General features: G+C 41.2%; 2 protein-coding genes across 16 annotated transcripts in view; one reads left to right on the top strand and one right to left on the bottom strand.

Moving 5' to 3' along the window:
* Positions 1-3,541, top strand: part of GNAL (G protein subunit alpha L) — a 181,325-nt gene extending 177,784 nt beyond the window's left edge. For both annotated transcript variants that reach the window (XM_038126798.1, XM_038126799.1), the window contains exon 12: positions 1,569-3,541. In XM_038126798.1, coding sequence (XP_037982726.1) covers positions 1,569-1,715 — 147 coding nt within the window. In that variant the 3' untranslated portion in view covers positions 1,716-3,541. The remainder of the gene's footprint in view (positions 1-1,568) is intronic.
* MPPE1 (metallophosphoesterase 1) lies at positions 3,261-25,061 on the bottom strand. 14 transcript variants are annotated; one of them, XM_038126806.1, is made up of 11 exons: positions 24,538-24,555; positions 20,874-20,964; positions 12,613-12,988; positions 12,135-12,243; positions 11,399-11,502; positions 10,784-10,864; positions 8,865-8,973; positions 7,866-7,937; positions 7,630-7,752; positions 6,696-6,836; positions 4,805-5,284 (listed from the first exon to the last, which is right to left on the bottom strand). In XM_038126806.1, the coding sequence occupies exons 3-11, from the start codon at positions 12,885-12,887 to the stop codon at positions 5,102-5,104; spliced, it is 1,197 nt and encodes a 398-aa protein (XP_037982734.1). In that variant the 5' UTR covers positions 12,888-12,988; positions 20,874-20,964; positions 24,538-24,555; the 3' UTR covers positions 4,805-5,101. The 14 variants fall into 14 exon arrangements, with proteins under 14 accessions (XP_037982740.1, XP_037982734.1, XP_037982735.1 ...); XM_038126807.1 differs by lacking the exon at positions 24,538-24,555 and adding an exon at positions 23,462-23,480; XM_038126801.1 differs by lacking the exons at positions 20,874-20,964; positions 24,538-24,555 and adding exons at positions 15,456-15,670; positions 16,950-17,498.
* Positions 25,062-26,664: the final 1,603 nt, after the last annotated feature.

Raw genomic sequence — 26,664 nt, 5'->3', positions numbered from 1 at the left:
TTCCTTGAATTTGCATGTCATCCTGACCCCTGCAGTGGAGGGATGCCAGTATTAAATATTCCTGCCTGGAAAGCAAATGTTCTTTCATCAGTGTCCCAGGGGATTTTTTTCCCCCTGTGGACGGGTGCTGAGTAACGAGCTATTTTTCAAAGTGAGTGTCGAGTAGGGGTGACAATTCTGCATTTATCTTCAAATGAGAGGACTGCAAGAGCTGTCAGGTGACAAAAACAGACAGCCCCTTAATATTTTGAAAATGCATCCATTGGCATGCTGTGTATGTAACCAGGACACTGTGGGCAGCTTATTGCCATAGACATGAGTGAAATCAGTGCATGATAAACACAAGCAGACGGTTATTAGTATTTTTCGTGAGGTTAAGCCTCAAACTAGGTATTGAAAATAGCATGGTAAGAAAATAATTTTTAGACTCTGTGTGAACACCCCTGTGTAATCAGTGTTGAATGTGTAATATTACCTAAATTACCTGGAAAAATCTGCAATTGCTTGTTGATCTAATTATGTAAATCATGGCTTCTAAATGCCTATAGTTTTGCATATCTGTACCTTCAGGTATTTAAAAGGTTAAACCTACATGTAAAATAAGTCCTGTGTTAAAAATATATGGTGTAGCTTGAGTGAGATGGAACACTGTCTTTTGTTGTTTAGCTAGAGTAATTTATAATAAAATTTAGAAAATAATGACAAAAATCATTATCCTAAAAACTGACCTTCTGCTTTCATGACATTTTGTTTATATTCTGCAAGATAGTGGTCTAGAATGGATTTATATTTGTCAGTCCTATAGCAATACAGAACAATAATTAGGATTTTTTATTAATATGTGTTTTAAGATCTTGGGAAAAGTGATCCTAGACCTTGAAGTTAGAACCTAAAAAGTTGTGCAGTAGCCTTGAGAAAATGTAATTCCACATGGTCTGATGTTTCCTAGATTTTTGCATGCTTTATTACTCTAAGTGAACCCAGCCACTCTGGTGATAATTCCACAAATTCTGGGCTCAATGATGATACCAAGCCTTCAGCTGGCTTAATAGGTGCTCTAAGTGAAGGTAACTTGGGAAGCAGAATCAGTAGAATGCTGTTCTCTGCCACTGCTGGCTCCATAACTGGGAGGGTTTTGGTTTAATGTTGCTGATTTAAAACAAGAGTTCAAGAATTTGCCACATGATGGCACCAAAAAAGAAAGAGACGAGAAAACAATTCCTGGGGCAGCTGCATGGCAGGCTGCACCGCTGTCAGCAGCACAGATTTGGCTGCACAGTGTTGCACAAATGGCGACAGCCTGTGCAGCTAAGGATGGCAGCCATGGCTCCCACAAAAGACTCCTGTCCTGACCCCAGTATCCGTAATGTTTTGTAATTTTCATTTCACATTTGTCATTCAGACTGACCAGACCACAGCCCTCCCTTCTTTTTGTTTACTTTTTTAAGTGATCTATATACAGATTTCCCAGGGTTCTTGTTTCCCCCAAGTCTGTAGCCTGCTGAGATGAGAAACTTCTCATGGCATGGCACCTGATCCTTTTTGGTTTTGCCTCCCTGTTTCCACAGAGGATAAGTACAGCAAGCGGAGACGGCCGGCATTACTGCTACCCACACTTCACATGTGCAGTGGACACAGAAAACATCCGCAGAGTGTTCAACGACTGCCGAGACATCATTCAGAGGATGCACCTCCGCCAGTACGAACTCTTGTGAGGGGGATCACCGTGGAACCTGTGGTTTTAAATTCTTTGCTCCTTACTCTTTCTCTTGATACTACCCCACACAGGGTGGAAGAATATACTATAGAAATGTCAGTCTCTTCACTTTGTTTACTTTTAATTGTTTAACCTTAAAGCTGATTTGAAGCAAGTTTGGGTTATTTTCCCTTCCTGCTTTTTGGGACTATTTTTGTGCTTTATTTTGACATGCCACTTCTTCGTCATTCCACTAAGCCCTTTGGCTACCTCTGTTCCCTTAGGTTTTTGTTTTTTTAAAACTGAACGTGACCTGCTAAATTTTTTCCAGTGGGTTAACCTCAGTTCAGACCGGTATGTCATCTGGATGACACTGAAGTCATACCTATCCCTCTGTGTGGGTTTCCTTTTTAACATGACATTGAAGAGTACTTGATGGGTGAAAAAAAGATTAATGCACTTTGTATCAGGTTATTAAATACTGTTGAGGAAGTAGACACACAATGTAGCAGCACCACAATATTTATTACTCTGTCACAGTTTTTAGCATTTCTGAGTTGCAGGTCAACTGATAAAGTGACCTCCTCTTTTAAGCCGTTACTGGCACAGGAAGTAGAGTAGATAATGAGAGGAACAGTGAAGACAAAGCAATTTTTCTGGGGTTTTGGAGCTAAGTGTCTCTGCACACCTCAGGCATTTGAATTACAGCTACTTTTCAGCCTGTTGCATCTAGGCAGAAAATTTACCACCCCTCACTTATGTTATTTGTGCTGTCCACAAATGATCCTTTTAGTTCCGATCATTCTTGGACAACAGTCCTCTCCCTATATATATTTTTTTGTTTTACTGCTGGTTTATTATATTGTACAGACTGTAAAATGTAATATTATTTTGTACAACTTTATTGAAGAAAAATACTTGTAGAAGATCTTTGTGCCTTGATTATGGCTGTACCTGTAAAATGAGCTAAGATGTAAGTATGTTTTTGATTGCGCTGTACAGCTTGATGTCAACCTTACCTGCAGCAGTGACTGGAGGTAAGAACTTTATCTGTAGAGTTTAGGGGTTTTTTTCTGGTTTATATAAAGATGCTCTTTAGTATAAAAATTATAAATTATGCAAATTAACCACTTACCTTTCCAAGTAAGGTATTACAGTCACCGGATGTTGCAGCAAACATGCCTTTCTCTTTTGAAGTCTCAGCTTTAAAACATTGGAATTCATTCAAGTGTCCAAATTGCAACCTGGTGTTGTTTTAATGGGAAGCAAGGATTTTTTTCTTTTTTTTTCTTTCTTTTTTTTTTTTTTCTTTTTGTCCTTTATATTTAGAAAATATGTTTGGTAATTCTTTGGTCATTCATAGAAGTTCACAATTGCACAGACCGATTGTGAATGTGTAAAGCACCATTATATAGAGCTCTTCAATCTTTGTACCAACAGCGGCTTTCATTGTGCAAGTAAATAGCAAGAAAGAAGATAAGAAAAAAAAAAAGGTGTATAAACCCTTGTGTCTGGCCTAAGAGAATTACAAGATGACATTTTTATTTCTCTTTTAATAAAGAGACACATTAGAAAATTATTTTATTTTAAATATTGTAGAATCAAAATGTGTGAATATTTCTCAAACTTGAATAATTTATGCAAATGACATTCTCAAAACAAGTTGTGGTACAGTACAATATATAAAAAGCAAGAATTGCTGTAGCAATAAGGCATGTCCTTTTTAGTAACTATAACACTGCTTTATATTTTATACATAGGTGTTTTATGTCTGTGACTATATACTTTTCCTGTGTCCAAGATAACCTGTACAAATGTCTAAAATTACAGTTGCAATAACAGAAATCTAGAGAAGTGTTAGACTACATTACTTTATAGAATGTTTTACCACACTTCGGACCATTCCCCCACTTCATTTTAAATTTAGGGAGAGATGAAGAGCTAACACAGTCCGCACACTGGCATATAAATCAGCAGCTTTTATTAACTTTTTACTGTATTATTATTAGTTATAAACCCCAATCAGTCATCTTTTTAAAATGAGATTACAGTCCAATTGAGAACTTGTTTCCAGTTGAATATAAAACATCCCATTTTAGATACTTTATGACCATTTTCTCTTCCCAGAAATCTTTATGTTCAATTTAGTCATATTTCCCAAAAAGTGAAAGGCTGGGTGGAATAAACTAACAGTAAATAGAATTCTCTTATTTCTCATGCCAAAGAAAGTAATAGAATGAATAACAAAAGATAGTATTTTTCTGTTTTTAAACTAGCCCCAGCCCAGGAGTTCAGGTTAGAGCTCCCAGCCTCTGCAGGAACATCAGCAGGAAAACTGGTCCTGGTGTGAAGTAGTCCCTCTGTTTTTTCTGGGGTGGGTGGGGAGCAGCAGTAGGCTTGTCCCACCTTCCCCCACACACTGGAGACGTTGAGCTTGGATTTTATCTTTGTGCCGCAGCTGGTGGCCTCTGCCTCCCCACAGAGGAGCTAGTGCAGTTCAAAATGTGACACTACGCTAATGTCAACAGAACTTGTGGAATGTAAAATAAGGTGCATTCCTATCCCTGGCTGTAGACCGAGGCTGAGGCATAGGATAATGTTACTGCAGCTGTATTTGACCTTCCTTCTTGCAGGAGATCGGCAACCGGAGGGCCCCTCACCACAGACCTCTGGGATGCAATAGGGCCCTCTTTTAGTAAGCTCATCATAGCACAGCTTTTTGAAAGCAGCAGCTTGAGGTGTCACCCTAATTTATTTTTTTTTAAGCAGTTTTCAAGTGTGTATCAGCAAACTGGATCCTCGAGCTTCTTCCCCGTGTTGTCTGGTAGATGGATAACTGCAAATTATAGTCAGCTAACACTTTACTGTGTCAGGAACCAGAAGATTTCTTGTCCCAAACCACAGTCCCTCACGCACGACACTCTAAAAAGGTTACGGAAATCCGCATCTCTCGGTGCTGATGCATCCAGATTCTGCCTGACCCTCACAAACACAAGTATGACATTTGAAGGGCCATGCAGCAATAAAACAGAGAAACATTTCCAGTTTGCAAGATTCAGCCTCCACCAGGGTAAGACACAAGTGCAGACAAGTGATGAGGCTATAGGATTTACATAATGTACAGTTACACTTTTAATATACATATTTGATACAAAAATTATAGCAGGAAAAGGACTCATTTGATTGTCGAATACAGTATTTTTGTACAGCATGAAACGTTCATTTCAGTTAATTATTTATCCTGTAGTAGTCATATCAGCTGTATAGGACTTCTATGGTATGTGTAAATGCAACCTGCCTTCAGACTAGCAATCAAATTAGGTCATTTGCTGGCATGAATATAGTCTGATGTTTGACTGTTCTCAGCTTTGGTATTTCAGTGACTGAATGCAGATGTCTGGCTCTTCATACTGCTTTATGCTTACTGATTAAACGCTGAGCAAAATAAAACGGTGGAGTGAGAAGCTGAACATGAGCTAGTACCAGGATCACAAGCAGAGCACCTGCTGCACAGTAGATAGTGAAGACTCTGCTCTCAAACGGAAGGAAGCATTTTTGGAGGGAGAAGTCAGTTGGTGTTATGCTGCCCTGGAAAAGAAATGAAGACTGTCACTTTGCTGTGTTACAGTGGGTTCTGAATCAGGAGTGAACACCACAGCTGTCAGATCTCCAATTTCTAAATCCCTGTGTTGGGTGGCAAGGGTTGGGGCCAGTTTCCTAGTACCAGTGCCTTCTCCAGGGGGCTGAAGAGTCCATACCTTGTGGTGCTGGGCACTAACTGGAATATTCACCAGGCCAACATTAGCCCAGAGGCCAATCTTCCCATCTAGCATAAACAAAGAGCTGGGCTCCTCATCTGATTTGCCTTCAAGAGAAGCCTAACTTTAGCTGCTGCAAATCCACCTGGAGGGAGCCTTTCCAGGCTAAAGTTAGGTTTTGTGAATGTGCCCCTTCCTTCCCCAAGCCCTCCTCCTTACCCAGTACATGCTGCAAAAACACACGTTGGCTAATCCAAATTAGGAATAGGAACTTCGGCAACAAAGAACTTTGTTGGGTTTTGGCTTGACTTGGCAGTTTAATTTAAAGTTTACAGCAGATCGAGGCTGAGGAGTTAAAACAGTAGTGAAGAGGATGCCACTTTAATTAGCCAACCTCTTGTTTTGCAGTGAAGATGTGCTGTCTGGCGTGTGCAGAGTGTGTGTGCAGTTTGAAGGCAGCTACTCTCAGGACTATGAAATAAACAGAACTACTTTCAACAACAAATATTAACAGTTGCATAAAATGAATTCAAACATGGGGTTATCTGTGCATTAAGCAGCCTAACCTCAACAGCAGTAAAACATACATAAAAGATTTCCCCCTCCAAGTCACAGACTACTCTGTAAACAGATTGTAGGTTTTGCTCCTTACTCCAAGTTTCTAAGAGTTCTGTTTTATTTTTGAACTGGGGAACTAATTGATTTACCTCTGAGGATATACTGAGCACTGGAACTGCCTGCACAAGCATAACCAACACACTGTATACAATGTGAAGTGGCAATGAGGAGGCAGACTGTGGGCACGTCACAAACACTTTCACTGCATTAATGCACACGTTTGAAAACCGTGATCACCATGCAAAGGGTTTGAGGTGGATACAGTCTTGTTTTCGTAGTTGGTAAATCAGCCAAGCCAAACTGGTCTTTCTACTGTTCAGTGCACAATACTGATTATTTTTACAAGTCAATAGTTTACATTGCACCCTCTTTCTAAGAAAATGTACCCAGATACTAATTAGGTCTTTAGCAGCATTGCTTTGTACCACACAGAACATGTGGCTCCCACAGATGTACTTTATAAAGTGGATGCAGTGTACTGAGTGGGTTGGGTGGGTAGGCAGTTTTTTTTTTTATTATTTTTTGTTTTTACAGGTAGAATCAGTTTTAAAATATAGCTGACTGCCATGTTGATTTATCTATGAAAGTTATCTGACAAAAATAAAAAAAAAATTAAAACTTACCATGATGAAACTAGGATTGTTTCTATTCCTCCAACTGAATGATGGGACACTGATTTCTGGAATTTTCCCTGCATGCAGCACTTCACAAGCACTATGAGTGTGCCCACTGAGAATCAAACGGGGCTGAAACCACCATAGCAGCTAGAACACAAAATGGTAAAGCACAAAAACTAAGTCACAGCTAAAAAGAAATTGAACTTAAAAACCCCTTTTTTTTTCCTTTGAACATTATGGCAATTCTCATACTCTCACAGAGAGTTTTCTGTAAACTTCTGTTTTTCAGTAAGAAATCTGTTGGTATTGCAATATCAATCACACCCATTTAGCCCTGATCCCAAGTACAGGGCTTTTTCCTTTTTATTTTTTTTTTCCATACAGATCAGAGCACAGGCAACAGCATGCTGTGGATATCACAGAGAAAAACTTTGGGTTAAGTAAAGCAATGCTATTTTCTTGTCTAAGGAAGAATCTTGTAATGACAATCTTTGAGTGAAGACAATTATGCAGAAGGAAAGAAATAATGACCATTGAGTTTTAAGGGAGTACTTTAAATTTTCTTGTAGTTCCTAATTCAGCAGAAATTATGCTTTCAAAGTGTTGGAAAACTGTGCCTTCATACCAGGTGTGTCAATAATTTATACAGTACAGAAAATACAGAATGTTGAAGTGGAGGTAATGGCACCACAGCTGATTTAAGAGCGCCAAGACTTAGGAGCTGTACCTGGGAAACCTGGCAGGACCAAGGCCATGATGGTGAGGATCCTCAAGGGAGCAGCTCTAACAAGCAGCCTCTCCCAGGCCTCATTAGACAGGAGCAGCTGTGCTCTGTTTGTCTCAGCCAACAGCCTTACCACAATTTTTTAATCTACTTACATCTACAGTCCTGTCCCCCTCCCACCCACCCACTGCTACTCAAGTTCCCAAGAAATCAAACCTTTTGTGATGCCTCTTGAGACAGCACGTCATACTTTTCTTTAAAGGGGATGTTTTTCTCCTCTGGAGGAGCAGAATCTTCTCCAGTGCATTCAGCATCACTTTTGCGATAGAGAGGGTAATGCTGGCAGTAATTAAAAGCAAGGATTAGTTGTTAATGATCCAGCCTTTCTGGAACGGTGAAAAATCCTCAAAAACAACATGTCAGTATGTTGCCTCGCCCCACCTCTAACACACCTGTAAAAGGATGGGTTCTGAAGCTGGAAGCTTTTCCACATCACTGCATCTTTTGTTGGAATGATTTGGTTTCTGTGAACAAAATTAAGCCATAGAAGGGGTGATGGTAATTAGCAATAGCTAGGTTTTAAAGGGTTAGGGAGGTGGGGTTGTTGTTGGATTTGGTTTTTTGTTAAGCAGTTTAGCCCAGATAATACTACCCACTGTATGAACTCCTAAGTGTTTTACTGTGGACTGTGAAACTCCCCATTCTGTTCATGCTGTAAATACAGCTGTACTCTTTCTGACTGTGATGCCTTAAGTTTTAGCTTTTATATTTTTCAGATTCTATGCTGCTTTAGTGTGTAGTTTTGAGCTTCATCAAGTGCAGAAAGCAGCAGCACCAGGGATCTCTGCACCAACAAGGCAAAGGAGTTTAAGGGCAGCCCAAGGGAAATAGAGTCTGGCAGTTTTTCCACTGGGAGCTGGTTTCCTGATTGACTGCCAGCCCAGTCAGTCATGCTGCCTACTGTGCATCCAGTCAGACCATGAAAAAGGGAAGAGGAAGGAAATACAAGCAGCAATTTGATATGATTAAAAATACAATTAAAACACTACTAGGGTACGAGGAAAGGTTTGCAGTAGAATCAGGAAACTAAAAGAACATGCTTGAAGGCTATAAAACAGAATCATATCCATAAATATAAATGCAGGATTATGTATCTGAAGTCAAAGGGAGGGTTACAGAACTGCCATTGCTCGGAATACAGGAAATTACATGTTCTTGGCAGCATTGACAAGGAAGTTGACACTGTTAGTGCTAAGCAACACTGTTAAGAGTTAAGTAAACATGGTAAGAGGGATATGAGGGGGAGAAAGACTTGCTAACAAGTTGCACTGTGAATTGGAAGCAGAGTTTTTCGGGAGAGTCTGGTTGTATCCTGGCTATGCTACAGTATCAGCATTCCCATTGTGGCAGAGGAGTCTCTGGCTGTAATCAGATCTTCAATAATCTCTTACCTGCTGGGAGCAATTCAGTTTGTGAGAAAGTGCCACAAGTTTTGCCTCTGAGGTACGGCAGACAGCACAGCCATCACCCTCCATGGCTACACTGTTCACTAGGACAAAGCTGGAAAATACCAGGGGGTGGGCAAAGCTTCAGAAGTGGGGAGGACAGGAAGGCATTTGTTGTTCATGCACACGTGCAGGATAAAGTTCATTTTAGAAAATGCAAGTGTTCCTAAGTTGGACATGGCTCAACTAAGCAGCAGAATGTGACAGCTCCTGAAATCGTGTTACAAATCCTCCTGTGAGTATCTGTACCACAGCCATGTCTCTGCCTGGTTGGCTCCTTTTTACAGTTGTTGATTAGGTTGCACAATGTACCTGATGCTTCATGCTTACACTAAAGATTTTTATATTTTAATAGATACTTAAGTTGTATTCTAGTGGAATGTTAGAAGTTCATCACTAAACTAAATTCTGAGGGAAAGGAGAACTTGCTTCTCTCCCCACACAGTTTAGACCTCAGAGACAGAATTTTAGACATTGAATTTCTTCAGAACAACTGAAAAGCAGAACAGCGCTGCATTTGGGTGACTGCCCTGAACATGCTTAGTTTTGTACTTTGCAGTCTCTGACACACAAAACAGGATTTTATTCTTAATAGAAGGTTTCCCTGTAGACTTCAAATCAACTTAAGTTCTGCCACAAGATTCATACCCATTTAGTCACACATTCAGCTTGAGACACATCCCCAGTTCAATTCAGTCTGTTTAAAAGACAAAAATAAGCTGAATGCTTCACTTAAGAGATACTAGTCAATAGTAAAACAAAAATTCTCTTTTAGCAAATTAAGCTGCTTTTATACCATAGATTTGTTGCAAAATAGTTTAATTAAGAATATTTCTTTTAGGAATATTAATAGTGCAACTCATTGCAGCTAATGGATACCAGACATGCAATCTGCAATTACATAGGAGAATTCTGCTGTGCTGTTTTATCAAAGGAGACATGGAGATGTTCCTTAATAACTATTCTTTAAACAACTGAAATACATATCTTGAGGACCCCACATCTGCATGATAAGCAACTGCTTTATACTGAGCAGTCAGGAAGCTCAGAGATCTTCCTAAAATAGACACAACCATTTCCAGACCTGTTCAGAATTTTTAATTAAACATTTATATGTTCGCTTAATTAAGAGAACCAGTGTGAACCTGTAGGTTTTGAATCTCCCATTTCCACAAGTGAGTACAACCCAAGGGCACACGTGCCAAACACAGAGTGGCAATGGGCCTTCCCCTCCTGAATCTGAGACTTCAACACCTTTCCACAAACCCAGCATTGCATTCCCTCTTCGGGTTCCCGCACGAAGGAACTACCTCCAGACGGGTTCCTGCTGTGTCTGGAGGTAACAGAGCACACAGCAGACAAGTGCAGCCATAGGGACACAGCTGTGAGAACAAACTGCACCCAGGTCTGCTCGAAGCCAAAACCAGCTCGGGCATTATTACCCCACCTTGTGGAAGAACTGCAGACACACAACTGCTGTGCTCCCGAATCCCTCAAACAAGGGTTAAGCTCTGCAGACTAAAGAAGTTATTAAAATTAATGGAACTCCTAATTTGTAAACACAGAGGGGGTTGGTTCATGTTTCTTTATCCTGCTATGTTTACAGCCATGGCTCATTACCAGCTGCAAGGAAGTATAAAGGCATACCAGAGAAATGGATTCTGACTCCACAGTATTTTTCCATTTAAAAGGAAATTGTTACACTTTACATAGCTCTAAGTACAGCTTCCTGCCCATATCAAACTACAGGTTTGTACAAAGTGTTTGGGGTTTAACACATCATAAGGTAGGTAATTAAAAAAAAAACAGGCCCTAAATGAAGCATTCCCATACTATTTCATTAGAAAAAAATTAAATATACTCACTTTATTCCTTTCCGAGTTATCAGCTTTCCTGAAGTAAAGTTGAAAACCTTTTCAAATCGATTTACCTTGTAAGTAGTCATTCTGTGTCACAGAGCAAAAATACAACTGAGGTAAGAAATTGCCATTGGAACTCAGCTGACGCCGTTGCTTTACAGTTTGCTGACCACTGATGCAGCTTGCTGCTCTATTATCCAGCTCACACAACCATTCAGGAAACTCACAGGGAAGCTCTGACACCTCTTGTGTCCTCCAGCCCCTCCCATCAATGGAAGCACCAGCAGAGTGAGGGCACTTACACTCTCCTGCGCTAACAGGAGTGGAAATATGCTCAGGTGCCTTTCTAAGGAGGAGGCCCAGTACAAGGAAAAGCAGCTTCAAGGATTCCACGTCAGTGCAGAAGGATCAGCTCTGAACAACCCTCATATGGTCAGAGAAGCATAAAGCTGTTTTCTGCACAGGCCTTACTCTAAATTATGACCCTTTGTAATTTGATCATGATCAAAAAGTTTCTGTATAACCACAAAACAGGTGCCTCAGACCCAGCCCCCAGTTACTGTGGGCAGGCTGACGCTTCATTCTTGGCACTCGTGTACTCCTGGCACTGATGAGACTCACTCGTAATGAAATCCGATGTCGTGATTGCCAGCAATGACCACCAACTCCGTAAAAACTGAATGCCTGAACATCTTCCGGAACCGCCCGACATCATCTGCCCAGGCCTGCAGGAAAACAACAGAAGAAGAAATTGGTGCTGTTCCACAGCATCAAAGGTTTTGTAGTGGGTTTTGGTACTGGAGGGGCTGCAGGGGTGGCTTCTGTCCTACAGAGCCGAAGCCAGCCAGCTCCAAGATGGACCCACCGCTGGCCAAGGCTGACAGTGCCTCTGGGATAACAGAATTAGGAAGGTGGCAGAAAAGGAAACTCTGCAACAGCAGCCAGAGAGAGGAGTGAGAATTTGTGAGAGGAAGAGCCCTGCAGACACCATGGTCAGTAAAAGAGGCAGCAGATCTGTTTGTATTTTCTCTCCCCTCTCCAGCCAAGGAGGGAAGGGATAGGGCAGCTTTGCTGGGCACTGGGCATCCATCCAGGGTCAGCCCATCGCAAGCATATAATACAGAAGCACAAACGCAGATGTTTACATTTTTTAAGTTTTATAGGAGGTGCAAAACTGTCAAGGTACTTCCAAATATGAAGGAGAATCACAACATTTCAACTCCTATCTGAAAAGCTAGAAACTTCAACCAACAGGACAACTGTAGCAGTATTAAACAAAGCTTTGCATACCTAATCTGCTTCCATTTCCTTCAAGAAATCCTCATTTTTTGAAACATGACAGCTGATGATGTCATACCTGAGGTGAGCTCCACTTTCCTTCATCAAAAACATCTCCCAGAATAAAAACAATATCTGGCTGCAGTAACCATAAGGCAGTTTGGAAAGATCTCTCCATTTGCCATTCCCTGAAATGAAAATACAGAACCAGTTATCACTGCCTTACCTCTGGATCCTCAGCTCTGGATACAGAGACACAGCCTGGCAATAGCAATGGGAAACTGGCTCTTACACACTGAAATATGAAAATATATCATGAAATCCAAATTGAATACTTGGAAATGAGGTGTAAGGACAGTGGGTGCATCTTACCTGGTGGGTAATTCCACCATCATACAATAAGGACCAAGACATGCAAGAAGTAATACCAGCTTGTTAATGTTTTCATTACAATTCTAATGAATTGCTGTTTAATGGAACGGTGAATTATTGTCCCTTTAGCTGTTGCTGAAGACTCTAAAACTGGCTAGAGATTATTAAAAAAAATTAATAGTTACCTTCTTAGCTTATCCAGCCAATGTCCTTTGATTTCACCAAGTAGGTGTGTATCAGCTAAAATTATGGCCTTTAGGACTGAAGCTGAAGTCTCTTTTTCAGTCACGTGAGCTCCACCTTTCACATTTGGCCATCGGCATTGAAATATTACCACATAGTAAATTAAAAATTCACAGAATAGTAACACTGAGCTGACAAAGCACACAAGTTTTAGCAGAAAACAGAGCCTCCTCTTCAGAGGGAGACTCTTCACAGCAGTTGAACTAGAACTCAGCATTGCAGTACCAGCATAAAACAATGGCTCAAGTTCTCCTCTCAGATGAAAACAGCTTGGGCTACTCAAAGGATCACATTGGGCTTTTTGTCAGCACAAAATCCCTGTGGAGAAAATACAAAATAAAATATTCAGTGAGTCAGCATTCCCTACGGAAAGCTACCATGCACGGCCTACAGTGTTAGCTTCTTGTCACCCTGAAAGGCTTGGGAATATGTAATTGACCTACAGAATAAAGTTCTCCTCCAGGCACACAGATGGCCAGCTGCACAGAACTGCACTCAGTCCCACCAGCACCAAGGAAAGCAGATTACAGCCAGCCAGGATCTTGGTGCATGAGGCTTTTTTAAGAACTTCACAGTGAAACACTATGAGTGGGGGTCAAATGTGGGTAAAGACAGAGCTTAGCTTGAACAGCTGCTGCAACAAAGAAAAGAAATCCATTAGGATCCCTATAGAATCACTGAGGTTGGAAAAGAACCCCAAGACTGAGTCTAAGCCTTAACCCAGCACTGCGAAGTCCACCACTAAACCATGTCCCTAGGTGCCACATCCATACATCTTTTAAACACCTGCAGGAATTGTGACTCCTCCACTTCCCTGGGCAGCCTGTTCCAATACAGGACAACCCTTCCAGTGAAGAAATTTTTTCTAGTATCCAATCTAAACCTCCACTGGCAAACTTCCTTTTGTCCCATCACTTACTTGGGAGAAGACACCAACAGCCCCCTGGCTACAGCCTAATTTCAAAAAGTTGGAGAGAGCAATAAGATCTCCCCTCAGCCTCCTTGTCTCCAGGCTAAACAACTCCCAGAGGACATCTTCTGGCACAAGTGCAGAACATGACTACACCAAATCAACAGCATTACCACCTTTAATGTGGTTCATTGTAATCTCCAAGAACCAAGGGCAATTCACTATCCCAGAACAAGTTTACGGGATGTTTCCAGAACACAGGCACAGATACACAGGTAATTAACTAACTCTGCTTCATTTCTGACAGGGGGAAAACAAGAAACATCTAAGCCTCAGAAAAAAGAAACTTCACTGCAGCTGTAGAGAAACAATTAATGAGCCCAAATTGGTGAGGTAACTGTATTTAATATTTTCTGCTGCCTTGGATACCTTGTAACCTAACCAGGGAATTTACCCTTTTGAAACTCGAGTATTTTTTTCTGTTTCTTCCAAATCACTTGGCAGGAACACTTTTTCAGGGTAAGTGCCCACAAGGAAGTATCCCCGCTGAGAGTACAGAGGCACCAGCCCTTACTCTCCAATGAAACCCCTCAGTTTCCAGGTCCAGCCTCTCAGGGTCTCAGTCTGAAGAGCACTGCAGGTCTGTAAGCCTTGCTCTTCAAAGGTAAACTCTGCAGCATGGTCAAAGTAAAGGGACTCCAGGGGACCTACAGAGATGTTGCTTCACAGGCTCAGGAAGAACTTCCAGAGAAATCCATAAAATGTGGTCCCCCACCCAACAACGGGACTGCAATATTGCTTTCTACAATAGAAAAAAATCCTAATTTAGGGCTTATATCCAGGATGTGAGCAATTACTGAACACAGTATTCAGTGATTAGCAGACCAAGTCTGAATTAGCTAAATCTGACTACAGCTGTGAATATTTGGTACCTTTGAAAATTTATACTCCACATATCAGGAAAACTTGCAAAATTGCAAATCCACACAAAATTGCAAATCCACACAAAATTCCAAATCCACACAAAATTCCAAATCCACACAAAATTCCAAATCCACATAAATCCACACAAAAGCAGTGGATTGTTTCTAAAATCTTGGCCTCGGTTATATGCAGAACACAGAACAAAGCTAAATTGCTTCACTGTCCTATGAACTAGCCCATTTGATTTATGTCTCATAAAAAGTTAATACTGACACATTATTATTATATTATTTTTCCAACCAAAGCCCCTATTTGATAATAATCACTTATTTTCAAACACAAGCTTCCCTTATCAGCACTACAAAGTACTTATTTGAGACAAAGAACCATTAGCCTGTATCATGAAACATTTCTAATATGCATTATCAAACAGTAGCATGACTAATACTTAATTGCATGGAATTCAGTTCTACCTAAACTTGATTTAGCAGGAAAAAGCCACTGGCCAAATGTCACAATTCCACAATATGTGGAACTACACATATAGACTGATTAACTAGCAAACAAAATAACAACACCTTGCTTGTACATCTCACAAGGAGGAAAGATCAAAGCAGAGGTATCTGCTAACTGGCACAGCTACATGGACAAAAAGACAGGCAAATTCTTACCCAAAGAATGTTATTATCCACAAATTTATATGGATTTATCCTGCAAAGTAGGAAGTAGTGCTTATTTGGAATTACTTTGGTAGTCTGAGACAGTCTCCTCTTCCAACAAAAACAGCATTAATTTGAACAGAAAATGCCAGTAAGTTATTTAACTTGCATTAGCCATAAAATAAATCCAGAAAATAAACAAACAAACAAATAAATAAATGAGAATCACAGCTTCAAGAGCAAACTGATACCTTCAAGTTAAAAAAACGACACCCACACCAACAAACCGAACCTGCAATCAGTAGAATATAATAATATCTTCAAGGCAGAACTGCCATTTTCAAAAGTCACAGGCAGCAACAGACACAATCAGTGCCAGAGCCGGTCACTTCCACACACATTCCTCCTCCGGCGTTTCTGCCGCTAATTGTCACTGTCTGGGGACTTGTGCCACAGATCTGGAGCTTGCCAGAGGTGCCCCATCTGCACCCTACACCGCCAGCCTTCCTGAGAGTGAAAGGAAAAGCGGAAAGGGAAATAAAAGAAGAAAAAAAGCACCCCAACCCAACCTCACAGAAAGTCGGCGATGCAGATCGAGCTGAAAGACAGCTCCTACTACTGGCTGAGAGAAATCCCTGCCCACCTCGCTCTGGGCTGCTCCCACCCCACCCCACCCCACCCCACCCCATCCCATCCCATCCCATCCCGTCCGACCTCCGCCGGGGCTGCGCAGCCGCTGCCGGGTGGAGCTGCGGCTCCCCCCCGCCACGGCTCATTATTCTGACTAGAGCAGCTTTCCCCACCAGAGTCGGGAGACCTCAGTTACGAGAAAAGATTGAAGGATTCCCCACTGTTCCGTGTTCTGCATGACATTCAAAAATCAGTCTGTGGACGAGGACTGATTTTTTAAAATTTTTTTAATTACTGAATCATTTAACAACGGGACCAAAGTTTACACATGCTGAAAGTGTAACTTTACACCACAACACTGTGGGGGAAAAGACTCCAGTAACCAGTACTGCTTCCTTCTCCAGCATTCACTCATACTCATTAGCAAATGTTACAAACATTTTTGCATTTATAATTTTCTGTTATACATGCTATCTGCCTGATTTTCTTCCATGAGGTTTACTGGGAACACAGATTTGCATTGCTCCTCTTTTGTTTCTCTTTCCCACCTCTTGTTCAGAACATTATGCAGCTTTCATTTACAATGAGCCAAGAATGAAACAAGGGAACACAGCGGTCTATAGCCAGAGCAGGCACAAGGAGCTCTGGAGCTTCACCCTACCACTTGTTGAATTTGCAGCTCTGAACACCGCACACGCTTTGAGGCAAATTTCTTTAAATTACAACTGCATAAAACTCTCCTAACAAACCAAGTGGGACGCAAGAGTCTTAATCCTACTCCTAGTCCTACCCCTCAGGAATGTCCATGTATTTTTATGAAGCTAAAGAAGCTGTATTAGTTTATAAGCAAGCTAAGTCTTTCTACCCTAAGCAGTTTTCACTCAACTCTACCACTACAATGTCACAAAGATAGAGATCTACACCTTTCAGAAAAATATAGTTCTGTAATGTAACTATGTTAAACTTTCATGGTATGTCATTACAAACAAGTTGAGATTCAAATCTCCCGAGGTTCTGCAAGCTACACTGGTAACTGGAGTTGTCCCTTTCCATTCCCTGCTCACCCTCCCTGAAACAACACGACATTTCTGCCTTGTGGACTTCTGCACTCCCACTTTCCTTTTCAGCTCTTCAAATACCAGAGTTCTTCAAGTACCTTGAATCCAAAAAGAGCTTCTGAGGAATTCTTCTTTCGATGATGCAAAATGCTCTGAACATACATTCCAATTCTGAACACTAAATCCTTCCTTCATCCACAATTTTTCACTTATTATTGGGATTGAAGGAAAATTCCAAGCAGAGATTTAGCATTTTTCTTTTAAGAAACCCCTCTGCAATAATTTAATGATAGAATTAATTTCCGTTTGCATTGGCACATCCTTAGTGCTGAAATTCATACAGACTGACAAATCTACAAAGACACTTTGATTTTATGTAGCTTACAGAAAAGGATAAATTGGGAAATTCTGAAAAATAAAACAATTTCATTTTATTCCCATACACACCCACAACTAGAATATATTCTGCAAGTGTGAAGGACATGGGTTTGAAACTTAGTTGAAGTTATGCAGATCACAGTTTATTTAAAAATATATTTTTAAAAAACCAAAGAAAATCGAGGTCACAAAATACAACATTTCCAACCAATTGTCATAATGAGATCACATTACTGAACGTATGTTATCAAACTAGGGTACCAGTTAAGCAATGGTAGGTTTAAATGTTGCAGTAATTATAAAAAATATGTAAAAACTCTACCTGGCATCAAATTACCCAGTAGTTACAAATGTGCTGTAAAAGGAAGTCCATATATTACACTGATTTGTTTCAAGCACTTTTCATACTCATTGTTCAGTTTCACAGATTCCTGTACAGCATGTTTTAGATCTTCTACCTCTTCAAAAAAATCCTAGAAAAACCCAAAAATATTCATCTTAAACTTTTTTTTTTTTTTCCAAAGACATTCTCAGTAAGAGATAGTCAGCAGTTCAGTTACTCCAAGACACTTTCTATATTTTTACCAGTGTATGGCTGAGTTATGCAAACACAGCTGTGGTGAGATATGAGATACAGCACTCAATTACAACCTTAGGTAATAATTTAATAATTTCTGCTCTGAACACACAAGCAGAGATCAAGTTATATTAGATGCTGGAATACAGACTAGTAATAAGAAAGATCAATTTTAAAAGGAAAAAATATGGATTTAACAGACAGCTACAAAATTATGGTCCAATATGACGAGAGAATAATGTCACATTCTGATTCTTTGTAAGTCAGAAATTGTTGGGAAATACATGGAGAGAAGAGTATAATCACCCAAGACTTGGTTTCACCAATCCTTGAATGTTCTAGCTACCAAAATAACAATGCATCTACCTATAACCATCTGTATTTGACATTCTCCTCCCTATTCTTCCAGCATTTTTAAATGAACAGCTACAAACATATAACATACAGCAACTTAAAACTACCTTGAAAAGGGACCACTGATAAAAAGCCACAACCTCAAGTTTATGTATCTCTCTCGCAAGATGAAGCTCTCAGCCACAGGTAGTCCCTGACTCCCAAACACAGGGATCTAGAACTCACCCTGGCTTAATGTTCTGCAATTTACACATCCAATGAACTACCACCCTCTTTTACTGTTAGCCCTGCAATTAATACCATAATGTTATTTAGTTTGGGAGAAAGGACTGGAAGGTAAGAAAAGAGATTCTTAAAAAAAAATACACAACAAAACAAAAAGACTTGAGGAACAAGCAAAAATCAGTTTAGACAATTTGCTGCTGAAAATAAAACCTTATGTCACTATATTAAACTGAGTCTTCTACAGTTAGGTAAGAGCTCAGCATCTTGTTACATAACTTAAAGAATTACCAAATGTTCACATTTTCAATTTTTACACCTATAGATCTAACAAAAAAATCAAAGCCTCTGCCCTCCCTAAACTTGGAGTTCTGTCAGAGGCATAACTTTGACATGCTTAAGTTCAAGAGAAAATAGTCTTCCTTAGCTGAGTAGCCCTTCGGGACATGAATGTTTCAAGGAGTCACTCCTTTCCATCTCTCTCAGAATGCTATACACTGCTTTTTTATCTCTTTTACTTGATAACAACACATGTTCAGCCTAAAGAAGTTTCAGCTTAGGCAGAAAAGTTTTTCAAAAATCACCTACTGTAAAGCTTGTCTTAAAATAAATTACCTTGTCTAATCCAGCTAATTCATTTTTTAATGCTCTCTTTTCTGCAGACAACTTTCCATTTTCTTTCTTCAGCTTTTTAATCTCCTTCAACAATAGCTCTATATTCAAATGAAAAAATGTAGAATTCAACCATTACAGTCAACCTCCCCCTCATATGAATCATATTACAGCTAAAGAGCTGCCTACCTTTTGTGATATTAGAAAATTATAGTTCAGCTTCTTAAAGTACCTCTTTCATACAGTGATTTATTCTGTAAGCATAAAGAATAAGAACTGGCCCAGCACATTCCCAGGTACTATGAAAGATATCAGGATCTGCCAGTTGGATAATCTGGATCTGCCAGATTCTTAGATGTGGGATTATTTTACAAATAATTTTACAAATCCACAAAACACACGTCACATGCTTTGATTATCTTTTTCTGGTTCATGAGAGGGTCACATCAGCCCTTGCTGATACATATTTCCTGAAAATTATGCCTACATTATATGATCTCATCCATCTCTTTTCTATGCTTTGAAGTGGAAGAGGATCACACCTTAAATTCTGGATTTACTTATGAGAGGAGGAATGTACTGAAACCAGCACTGTCCAGGCTTGTCCAACATTTTAAGGCTAAAAACAGGTTATTCTGTGACTCAGTGTCTGAAAACCAAAGGCTGGTGCAGCAAACAGGATTACTAAGAGATCTGCACAGATACATCTCACTAGAATAAGTACCAGCACTAAATACAGCCACGCACTCCCACCTCTGATTACAACAACAGATCGGTTTCAGAAAAAGAGAAAACAGCAAAAACTTTATCACAAACAAATGCAAGGAGGAATCCTAGATTACAAAATGCCATTTTTACACAACCAGTTTTCAAAAATGAAAAAAACATTTCAGATATTGCTGGCTGAAGGAGAAGAAATAACCTGGAGTGGCTCTGGATCAGAAATAAAATGCATTCCCTCTGCTGGGCATACTGGAAGGAACATCATCAGAATTAATTGTATCTTTACCTAAATATCTACTGCAACAGGCTTCTTTCTCTGCAGAAATGTCCTTGTGAGAAGCTACTCCTCCCTCTGGGGTTTGACTTCGTTTTCTAGAAACAGCACTAGTTTTCCAAGAAACCTTTTTACATTCCAGTTGCTCAATTCTTTGCCTCTGCTCTTGAAGATTATGCTCTAGCTCATTAATTTTAATCTGTTGAGAAAATCTTTTTTAAATGCATAGGAAAAAACGCAGTTCAACTGAATACAACTGGAAACATAATCCAAATGCAAACCTAGAGTTTTCAATTGCTGTTTAAAAAACTACCAAAGGGTCTGAAAGGAAAAAAAAAACAAAACAAACCAAAGCACAAATGAGGAAATTAGACTGGTCAGCTGCAATGCTCAATTCATGAGCTCTCTTGAAGCTTCTAGAACTGCTCCTGGCCACACAACCCTACCTTCACTCCAGTTATGATGCCAGACTCTTTGCACGGCAGGGCCACAGACCTTGCTAGCCAAAAGAACACTCTTTGTCTTCATCTGGTTTGCCTTCTGCTGAATTTCTGAGAGAAATCAGCTCATGACACATGCAGAAAAAACACCAGGGCTGGTACAAAAGAGGTCACAAGGTGCACATAACAACTGGAAGGAGGGCTAGGCAGAAGAGTAAAGAAAAAACCAAGGGAAAGGAAGACAGCTTTCTGCTACAGACACACCAGTGACAGAGTTCACTTTTAAAGGGAACTACAGGGCACCCTCCAGTATTCCTGTCACGGGAAACTTAATATAAAAAGAAAAGCATGGTCTCATTTCACAAATATCAGAATTACTTTTCAGTCTCCCTAAAAGCTTATGTTTGGCTGTTTGATACCAGCTCCAACAAATTCTACTTACAGTGAGATTTTTAATTGCTTCTCTTTGCTCCTTGTTTGTTTTGGTTTCTTTAACATAACGCTCCTGTAGCTCATTATACATCTGAAGTAGTCTAAAACAGAAATGCATAAATTGCTGTAAAACATGAGAGACAACAAAATGTGGCATCATTTATGGTAAAAGTATTAGAGATGCCCTACAGAGATCACCTGGCCTGTAGCTGTGCTGCAGAGACTCATAATAGAAATATTCAAGATGGCACTGAATGAAATGTGACTGTCAACACAGAAAGAGAAAGCACCAGAAAATAACAGCAAAGCCAAGTTAAAAGAATCGTCTGTATGGATGGCAAAGAATCCTTTTTACTCAGCCAGACCGAGGATCCCGTTGTTTTTGTCCAGCACACATGGCCACACTCCGATTAAACCTCAGTGCAAATCACTCTTTGAGGGAAGACAGCAGCAACAGGAAGTGACTTGGCAGCACATCACATACAGCATTCCTCTCCCCATTAGCACATCAGGAATAGCAAAAGGACACTCCTAAAGGATTTTTAAAAGTTTTTCCAGCATCAATCAAGAACCCACGATGAGGACACAGGGGGCAGTTCCCAGCTCTCTGTGTTGCACAAAACATCTCATTGCTTCCAAGTGTGTGGGTGTGAGGATATGAGTGAATGAAATCTATGTGAAAGTGAGTGGGTAAAATAAATGTCAAATAAACAGATTAGGGCTGTTAGCTTTCCCTCTGCTATTATTTTGCATCGTGTTCTGCTGTACTAATTTCCTACCATATTCCACAGCATTCAGCCAACATACACGAGGCCCACAATTTTACTGATGGACATGAGCAGACATTTTTCCTATTTTTTTAGGAACTACAGTAAGAGCTGCCATTCATAATAAGTCATGACTGCGCACCACAAGCAGGATGAGCAATACTGTAGCACAGCTTTGGGAAAGAACACACAAACAAATGCTAGAAAAGAAAGCTAGGTCGGGTTATCTACGTGCAATGTAGCACAAGGCAGGTACAGCACTCAATTCAAAGACTAACTAGGACTTCTCCTACATGAGCAGGAACTCAATTTTAGCCCAGAGCCAGTCACCCAGCCTTCCTATGTAACTATGCAGCTTGCAAAGAGAGCCTGGCACACTGTAAAGATACTAAAAAGAAAAAGGGTCCTCTACAGCCACCTAAAACCACTAAAATTGGGGCACTTGGCCAAAGAGCAACAGAGATCTGTGTAAGATCCACATTTATGTAAGTGGACAAAAAGCAGCCTTTGAAGGGGTGAGCAGCACACAATTTTACAATTTAACAATCAAGTCATAGAGGGATGGAGTAATATTTTATGTAGCTTGCCTAGTTGTTAAAATGTTCCAGTATATTTTTTCTTAAAGACAAAATTGTAGCTTTTGCATCAGAAAAGCAGCTACAAGTGTTTAATTCTATCACTTATTGGCAAACTACAGTCAGTAGTGGCTCAACTCTAAAATTATTAGACTGAAAAGCAGAACTGCTTCTCTAGCTTATTTCAAAACCAGCCTATAAATTTTATATGCACACAGCAGTGAGCAATATAAAATGAGGTGAGAAAGGTTCCACAAAATAGAAGTGAAACCACAAAATTCTAGGTTAAAAAAATCTACAAAAAAGATCATTTGTGTGCACACAGACACATGAAGGAGGTTCCTGGCTCAATGACTTTCTCAATGAACTACTTGAGAAAGAAATCCATTTTGTTCTTTGCTTGGTGCTCTTTTCAAGTTTAATCCAAGATTTTGTAATTATTTTTAAAATATTAATTATTTCCCATTGTTTCAAAGGCTGAAAGCCACTTGCATAACAGCTTAAAAAATCAACTGACTTAACCATGAACATTTTCTACACTACAGAGAAGAATAATTCTGTGAAGAAGCAGCTTCCAAGAACTCACCTGACACCGTCACTCTCTAGAACCAGATCCTTGCTGTCTCCACCCTTATGCCATAAATGGGTTTCTGTTTGAACCTGAACACTTAATTGAAACAAACACAACAGCTAAAATCATATTTCACCAATTTAATCGAATTAAACAAGGCAACTGAAAAAGGCCAAGTTACTTTTCAGTTTGATTTTATGGTAGCAGATTCCAGGCAGGATCATAAACACACCAAAACTTAAGCCTTGGAAGATTTTTGTGAACCAGTGTGTAAATCCTGGCAGGACACTCTCCAAACCACTAGCATTACAGTTTTCCAGGTCCTTAGATTCTAAATCTCTTAAACAGCATTGATGCTACTCAATTTATCTTAGTACTTTTTGGTGGAAAAGTAGTGTAAAAGCCTTTGTAGTTCGATAGAGAGAGCACACTGGCTAAGCAGGAGTATTACTTTTTGATATTAAAACTGTTTCTTTCACTACAACAAATTTTGTACAAGATGCCCCAGATGTCCTTCACTCCTCTACAGACCCCCAGCATTTTCCACCCCACCATCCTGTTCACAGATGGCTCCTTAAAATACACAGAGCAGATAATGCCTAGCTCATCCTAAGCACATGCAAATAAAAATCCTGAAATGCTGCACTTCTTTTGATGCAAAAGAGAAATGTTTGACAATTCTTACTCTCTGCTTGTGCCACAGACATGCATTAACTGCTGCAGATACAGTTGTTCTTGGATCTGACCCAGATTCCTTTCTAGCTCCTTATTTTTTATGTGTAGTTTTTTCACCTTCTTGACTAACTGCTCATTTTCATCAGTGAGCTGAAAAGGAAGAGAATCGAAAAACGAAAATCAAGGAAGGCTTTCAAATCAAATGTTAATTAAGCTGATTACGCTTCAAATTAAAACCCTCTCCCACTTTTACTACACTTTTCCTAACCATAGAAGCCTCTAAAAGGAAAATGGCAGGAAAAACAACTGGCTTCAAATTTTATGAACATTTGACTACAACAAAGCTTCTTTAACAGGTATCTATTAAAGGTATCTAATATAACTTCATAATTCATTAAGGAATGTTAAGGAACTGGCTTTGCATTTAAAATTAATCACAGTGGGACAAAGCACCCAAGCTGTACTCCTAAACTATCAACACCAGCTCTGCAACCAAGCTGGTGTTTATTTTTGATTTAAGAGACAAAAAGACAGCCACGCTGGCTGAACTTCTTGCATCCATGTCTGCTGGACCCTGCCCAGCAGTAAGCAGTCATATATATATAATATACATGAGACATTATAGTAATATGAGGCTACATATACCTATATGCATTTTGTATACATAATTATATGTATATCTATTAATTAATGTATATATCATATATATGTATATATTGTATGAATAATATATAAAGCTAGATATAAGGCAATATATTATACATATGTAATATATATAACTATGTATGTATAGTTATGTATGTAAACATATATAACTATGGTGTATGCTATATATATAGCGTATATGTGTGTATGTGTGTATATATATGTATATACACATAAAAAACTATTTTTTTATATATATATATATACAAATATATGGAAGTATATTGCTTTATCCTACAGGGTACCCGATGCCCTGGGCCAGCGCTGCGCTCTCAGCCTGAGCTCGGCGCCGAAGGCAAACCCGGCCCGGCCCGGCCCGGCCCAGCCGAGCCTGCCGCACCCTCCCGGGCCGGGGCTCCCGGGAGCAGGGCCCGCACTCACTTGGAGGCACCTGTGTACGACGGGCAGGGCCATGGCGAGCGCCGGGGCAGCGGGCGCGATAAGCCGGGACGGGCCCGGGATACGCCGGGATGGGCGGGATGAGCCTCAGGATAGGCCGAGATGGGCCGCGGGATACGCCGGGATAGGCCGCCGGAGCAGGCCGGGATGAGCCCCAGGATAGGCCGGGACGGGCTCGGGATAGGCCGCCGGGATAGGCCGCCGGAGCAGGCCGGGACGGGCCCGGGATAGGCCGGGATAGGCCGGGATGGGCGGGATGAGCCCCAGGATAGGCGGGGGCGGGCCCGGGATAGGCCGCGAGCAGGGACGTCAGAGCGGAGCGACGGGTACGGTGTGCCGCCACCGTCGCTGCGGGCGGGAGCGGAGCTTCTGCCCAGCCCGGGCAGGCCGGGCCTGCTCCGGCACCGGCTGCGGACCTCCGCGGCCGGCGGGGAAACACCCCAGTCCCTTTTCAGTTGTCTAGTTGTCATCAGTGTTATTCGCAGGATCAGTTGGTGCGTGCCATTCTCAGGGTGGCCTGCGCAGGGCCAGGAGCTGGGCTCGGTGATCCTGCTGCGTCCCTTCCATCTCAGCAGATGCCGTGACTTTCTGTGACGGACAGGCACCGACCGGGGGATACTGAGAACTCTGCCGGCCGCAGATGGCACGGATACCCCAACACACGCCGAGTGAGGGATCTCTGCAAAAGTAGGCTCTGCATCTCCCCCCCATCGCGAGGGGTAGAGGCTGTCCCAGTGACATCCCCTCGGCACGGGATAGCAGCGGGGATAGCAGCGTGCCTGGTAATGCTGCTCCCCCTGGGAGTCCTTGGTGTTGGTGCTGCTTGCTGGGCTTTGCCTTTTGTGTTTAAATATCTAAAGGGAGGGTGCCCAAGAGGATGGAGCCAGGCTCTTCTCGGTGTTGGCAAGCAATAAGACAAGAGGCAATGGGCACAAACTGACCTGCAGGAAGTTCCACTAGGATATGAGGAAGAACTTCTTTACTGTGGGGTGACCACAGACTGGAACACGTTACCCAGAGAGATGTGGAGGCTCCCTCACAGGAGATATTTGAGAACCATCTGGACACAATCCTGTCTATGTGCTCTGGAATGGTCCTGCTTGAGCAGGGAGGTTGGAGCAGATGACCCACAGTGGTCCCTTCCAACCTAACCCCGTCTGTGATTCTGTGATTTGCTTTTCTTTTTTTTTATTTTTCTGGTAGTTTTGGCAGACCAGGCTGCAGGGCACAGGCAGGACAAAAGCATTCCACCCTCAGGACTGGACCTTACAGACACCATACCAACAGCAGACACTCACCAGCCACAGGAAAATCAGTTATCACAGCAACACTGACCCAAAGCAGTGATTATTGCCTGCTGGTCTTCCAAGCCTTTGTTAGTGGCAGTTTAAAACCTTTCCTGTTCCTCTCTCATTTGCTAGGTCTCAAATCTGGGTCTTCTCTTGTTCTCTGCATCTCCTGTCTTTGTACAAAATCTTGCCTCACTCATTTCTTAAAGCACATCACATTTCCTTTTTTTTCTTTTTCCTTTTTTCCTTCTTCTTCTTTTTTGATGCCACCTGCCCCTCCATCTTGACCATGTAGCCCGCCTGACTGCAGTGCCTGGCAAATTTTGCACAGAACCAATCACAAAACCATAGAACGCTAACGGTTGGAAGGGACCTTTGAAGATCATCCAGTCCCAAACCTGCTGCCCTGTGCAGGGATACCTCCCAGCAGACCAGGTTGCTCAGAGCCCTATCTTGGCCTTGAACACTGGGCAGGGCTAGGGTATCCACAACTTCCCTGGATAACCTGTTCCAGTGCCTCACCACCCTCACAGTAAAGAACTTCTTCCTAATATCCAGCCTAAATTTCCCCTTTCCATTTGGACTCCTTACTCCTTGTCCTATCACTACTGTTCCTGACAAAGAGTCTGGCTTCCCTGTAGGCCCCCTGGATACTGGCAGGTTGCTGTGAGGCCTGAAGAGCCCCAGCTTCCTCAGCCTGCTGTGCCTGGGAGGAGGCTGTAGACGTGACAGGAGTTCATCACTGCCTGCTTGTGAGTGACAGTTCACTGAAAATATGGCAGGAGATAGGTCAGGTTGGGCTGCGAGCAGGAACTAGAAC

The sequence above is a fragment of the Motacilla alba genome, chromosome 2 (genome assembly GCF_015832195.1).
Source record: "Motacilla alba alba isolate MOTALB_02 chromosome 2, Motacilla_alba_V1.0_pri, whole genome shotgun sequence".
In the NCBI taxonomy this organism is placed as follows: Eukaryota; Metazoa; Chordata; class Aves; order Passeriformes; family Motacillidae; genus Motacilla; species Motacilla alba.
Note: the sequence above shows the minus strand (reverse complement) of the source record. Positions and strands in the feature narration are given on the sequence as shown.